Source organism: Rutidosis leptorrhynchoides, chromosome 7 (genome assembly GCF_046630445.1).
Source record: "Rutidosis leptorrhynchoides isolate AG116_Rl617_1_P2 chromosome 7, CSIRO_AGI_Rlap_v1, whole genome shotgun sequence".
NCBI classification, from domain to species: Eukaryota; Viridiplantae; Streptophyta; class Magnoliopsida; order Asterales; family Asteraceae; genus Rutidosis; species Rutidosis leptorrhynchoides.
In genome coordinates, this window is record NC_092339.1 from 20888179 (window position 1) to 20893355 (window position 5177).

Consider the following 5177-nt stretch of genomic DNA (forward strand, 5'->3'; position numbering starts at 1 on the left):
AAAGTAATGATAATAATATTGACCTAACAACTATATTTTAACTTGCAATTTAATATATTAATATTATATTATTGATTAATTAATATTTAATAATTATTATATAATAACCTATTTTGAGTCTTAATTTCTTATACATTTTAATATATATACATTATACATATAATAATAATTATTTACATAAATCGTATATATTTATATACAGATTCATTTTAATAACAACTTAATTAGTTTATATATTATTTTACATATTTAATTCAGATGATTTTAAATGTATTCTATAATTTCAAATCATTATATATACTTATATTTATATTTATATATACATATATATACATATTTATTTACATACAATTGTTCGTGAATCGTCGGGAATAGTCAAAGGGTAATTGTATATATGAAATCAGTTTAAAATTTTTAAGACTTATCCTTACAGACTTTGCTTATCATGTCAGCATTATGAAATCGTATTGTGAGTTTGGTTTAAATTTGGTCGAAAATTTCAAGGTCGTCACAATATGTTAGGTGAAATAGTAATGAAATTTGGGTTCATGTGGAAATTGGCATCCACCTTCTTTGACTTTAGTATCATAACATATATATATATATATATATATATATATATATATATATATATATATATATATATATATATATATATATATATATATATATATATATATATAAAATATAAAAAAGGACGAGAACTGCATTAACCATTAAATTACAAGGATTTTCACATGTGAGTATGTTGAATTACATATAAATGTTGATTGATAGTAAGATTGAACAAAATATAATTTGTAAAACCCTATAATTTCAACTGTATAATCAAATATATATATTTTCTCGTTCACATGTGCACAGATATATTTGTGAACATGAAACATTTCATATAGTTCAAAATCGAACATGTAATTTGTGGTTGTGAATATTTGTTTGCCAATGATATGAACATTATATAACAGGTATATGTAATTTATTGAATATAAATGCATATAAAAAAGTAGATCAATGCTCCACTGCTCCTCTTGCTTTTCTTCTTATCAAATTATCTTTGCAAGTATAAATATTTTAACATTTTCTTTAAACGGCGATATCGACATCGAATGCTCTCATTTGCAATTTAAATATTTTAACATTTAGAGCACAAGTAGTTGAGGTTGTCATCGACATCGGGGACCGGCAACGCTGGGATTCGACGGTGGACCCACTCCTTGTCTATCTCGGGGTTCGACGTCGAGCTTTAGTGTCAATTATTCGAATTTGTAATCTCAGCGTGTGAGTGTATAAATTTCAAATATATATCCGTTAGAGGAGGGTTTTTTTTTTCTCTCGAGGATTTAAACAAATACAAAAAAATGAAGATGATGAAAAAGGAAGATGTAAATGTTGAAGTTGCTTTTTTATAAATAAGATAGAAAAGAAGATAAGGGTTTTTAAGTGTTAGCTTTTGAGGTCTGAATATTTTTGTGTCGAATTCTTTTTTGATTCATTATATTGGGCTGGAAATTTTTGTTTAATTTATTACGGAGTAGTTTTTATAATAAATAAATTTAATATAATTTATTATTCACGATAAATTAAACTATTAAAAATGAATTAAATAATAATAAACATGTTGTTATCTGGAAAAACCAACTTTTTTGGCTTTGCAAGAAGCTAAATTAAAACCTGTTGATTTAAGTTGGGTTCAGTCATTGTGGGGTTCTAGGGCTTGTGATTTCATTCAAAAAGAAAAGGTGGGTAAGTCTGGAGGGCAGCTACTTATATGGGACACGAATTACTTTGCTGCATCTAACGTAATTACCTTTGATCGTGTGATTGGTATACGAGGTACTTGGAAGGCTACTTGAGATGTGTGTAATATCATTAATGTCTACGGTCCTCATGAAGACGATAAGAAAAAGAAATTATGGGAGAATTTGACTAATCTGATCAAAGATAATGATGAGGCTTGGCTATTGTGTGGTGATTTTAACGAAGTACGTTATGCCTCCGAACGTTTAAACTGTGAATTTATTGAAAGCAGAGCTAGAAACTTCAACGCGTTCATCGATAAGTGTAGTCTCGAGGAAATACCTCTAGGTGGCAGAATTTACACGCGTATAAGTGATGATGGTGTCAAATTCAGCAAGATTGACCGTTTTCTTGTCATAGAAAAGTTCATTCACATGTGGTCTATGTTATCAGCGGTTGCATTAGAAAGGAAGAATTCGAATCACTGCCCTATTGTTCTAAAAGACGATGAAAAAAATTTCGGCCCGAAACCATTCAAAGTATTCAATGCATGGTTGGACTTGGAAGAAGTGGAGCAAATTGTAAAAAAGGCATGGGCTGAATCGGTTCCAATTGGTACTCGTAAAGATTGTGTTTTCCTTAATAAGTTGAGGAAGGTTAAGGCTACCTTGAAAGAATGGAGTCATCATAATTGCAGCCTAATAGACTCCGAAATTGAGCAGCTCAAATAGGTTTCCATGGATAGTGACCGAGAATTATGGTTGGAGACAAGAAAAAAATGGTTGGACAAAGAAAGGCAGAAAACTAGTATGTTGAAGCAGAAAGCTCGTGTACGATGGACACTTGAAGGCGACGAAAACACACGCTACTTTCATTCGGTGATTAGGAATAATTATAATAAAACAAACTTACGTGGCATCAACATAAATGGGGTATGGAACGAGATACCATCAGACATCAAATCCAAAGCCTTCAGACACTTCAAAGCATTGTTCGAGGCAAGAGATACACCGAGGCTGAGTTTAGAGGATCTTGATTATCCGTCAATTACAGGAAGTGAAGCCGTAAGTTTAGAGGCTCCATTCACAGAAGAAGAAATCCTTGAAGCCATTAGTGAATGTGGTAGTGATAAGGCGCCGGGTCCCGACGGCTTCAACATCAGGTTTTATAAAAAAATTCTGGGAGGTAATCAAAGTTGAACTCGTGGAAGCAATTTGTTGGTTTTGGGAAAAGGGTGAATTCTCCAGGGGTTGTAATTCCTCCTTCGTGACTCTCATCCCAAAGAAATCTGACCCTCTGGTTTTTGGAGACTTTAGACCTATAAGTTTGATCGGCAGCTATTACAAGATTGTGGCTAAGATTCTAGCAAATCGTCTCCGTAAGGTCATTCCATCACTTGTCGGTATTGAGCAGAGTGCCTTTCTAAAAGGCAGATATATTCTTGATGGCGTTCTGATTGCGAACGAAACAGTTGAATTTCTAAAAGCTATGTGTATCAAAAGTTTTGTTTTCAAAGTGGACTTCGAAAAAGCTTTCGATAGCTTAAACTGGGATTTTCTACTTGAGGTAATGAAGTGCATGGGATTCGAAAGCAGGTGGATAAAATGGATTAATGCATGCATAAACTCAACAACTGTTTCAGTTTTAATAAATGGGTCGCCTACAAAGGAATTCAATCTCGAGAGGGGCATAAGGCAAGGCGATCCGTTATCACCTTTTCTTTTCATTTTAGCAGCTGAAGGCCTTAATATTATGGTGAAAGCAGCAGTAGCAAAAGGCATGTATAGAGGGGTCGAAGTGGGGGCTGAAAAGGTAATCATATCACATTTTCAATACGCGGACGACACCATATATTTCGGGGAATGAAATCGAGGCAATATTTTCAATCTCATTAAGCTGCTCAAGTGCTTCGAAATGGCATCGGGATTAAAGGTAAACTTTCATAAAAGCTTTATGTATGGTATTGAAACAAGAGGAACTTAATTCATTGGCTAGTTGTGTTGGTTGTCAAATGGGGGTATTTCCGTTTATATATCTTGGGATCTCGATTGGTGCTAAAATGAGTAAATATAATTCGTGGATTCCGGTAATAGTAAAAATAAAAGAAAGGCTCTCGGAATGGATGATGCAATCGATGTAATTTGGTGGAAGATTGGTACTCATTAAATCGGTTTTTTCGAGTCTCCCGTTGTACTATTTCTCGCTTTTTCGTGCTCCGCCTAGTGTGATAAATATCCTTGAAAAAGTAAGACGTTCTTTTTTTTGGGGCGGGACGGGTTTGGATTCTAAAATGGCTTGAGTTAAATGGGAAAATGTTATTTCTCCTTATGGGGTCGGGGGTTTAAACATTGGGTTCCTCAAGAGTAAAAATTTGGCTTTACTTGGAAAGTGGTGGTGGAGGTTTTTAACCGAGACCGACACTTTATGGGTTAGAGTCATCCGAAGCTTGTACGGGCCTGATGGAGGTCTTTTTTCCCAAACAGATGCTACTAATCGAGGCTGTACAGGTGTATGGCGTGATATTATTTGTGCAGGTCATTTAATCGAAGGTCATAACATCTCATTTAAAAGTTCGTTTGTCAAAAAGGTGGGCAATGGTTCGAATACGCTGTTTTGGGAAGAAGGGTGGTGCGGTCCTGAGAAATTTAGTGTTCTATTCCCAAGGTTATATAGACTTGAAGCTTCAAAATCTACAAAGGTCAGTGAGCGACTAGTAGGTGATCACGTTTCATGGAGATGGATTAGAGAACCAACGGGTCGTACGACAAACGAGTTGAATGCGCTATTGGAGATGATATCTTCGATCTCATTGGATTCAAATAAAGTGGATTCATGGAGATGGGGTTTATCATCCGATGGCATCTTCACAGTGAAGAAGATGGCTACACTTCTAGATACACAATTCATGGGTTCAATCAATAATGCGAAGGAAACAATGAGAAACAAACTAGTACCGAAAAAAGTGGAGCTATTTATTTGGAGAGCGTCAAAGAAAAAAATCCCGGTAAGAGTTGAACTTGATAAAAGGGTATCGACTTGCATAGTGTGCGGTGCCCTTTATGTGACGATGATTTGGAATCGGTGGACCATTCACTTATCTTTTGCAAGCGGGTCATGGATATTTGGAAGCGAGTGTACAATTGGTGTGATCGGGGGAACTTTTCTACTTCGAGCCTCGAAGATCTTTTCAGCATAAACCAATCGAATCAAGGCTCGAAACAAGGTCATTTGGTGTGGCAAGGAATTCGATGGATTTGTGCGTATCTCATTTGGAAGAATCGGAATTCCTTGATCTTTCAAAACAAAGCATGGAATTCGCCGGTTGCACTAAACGAGATACAAATCAAGTCCTTTGAATGGATTTCTAATAGAGCAAAAGGCGGAAAGTTTGATCGGCAAACGTGGATAACAAATCCTAGTATCTATTTTGTTTAGTATCG

The 5177-nt window shown here is 34.9% G+C and overlaps 1 protein-coding gene across 1 annotated transcript; it reads left to right on the forward strand.

Annotated features, from left to right (window-relative positions):
* Positions 1 to 2474: 2474 nt before the first annotated feature.
* LOC139859008 (uncharacterized) lies at positions 2475 to 4933 on the forward strand. Its single transcript, XM_071847830.1, has 3 exons — positions 2475 to 2899; positions 2985 to 3549; positions 4100 to 4933. Exons 1-3 carry the CDS (start codon positions 2475 to 2477, stop codon positions 4931 to 4933), a joined length of 1824 nt encoding a protein of 607 aa, XP_071703931.1.
* The last annotated feature ends 244 nt before the right edge of the window (positions 4934 to 5177 follow it).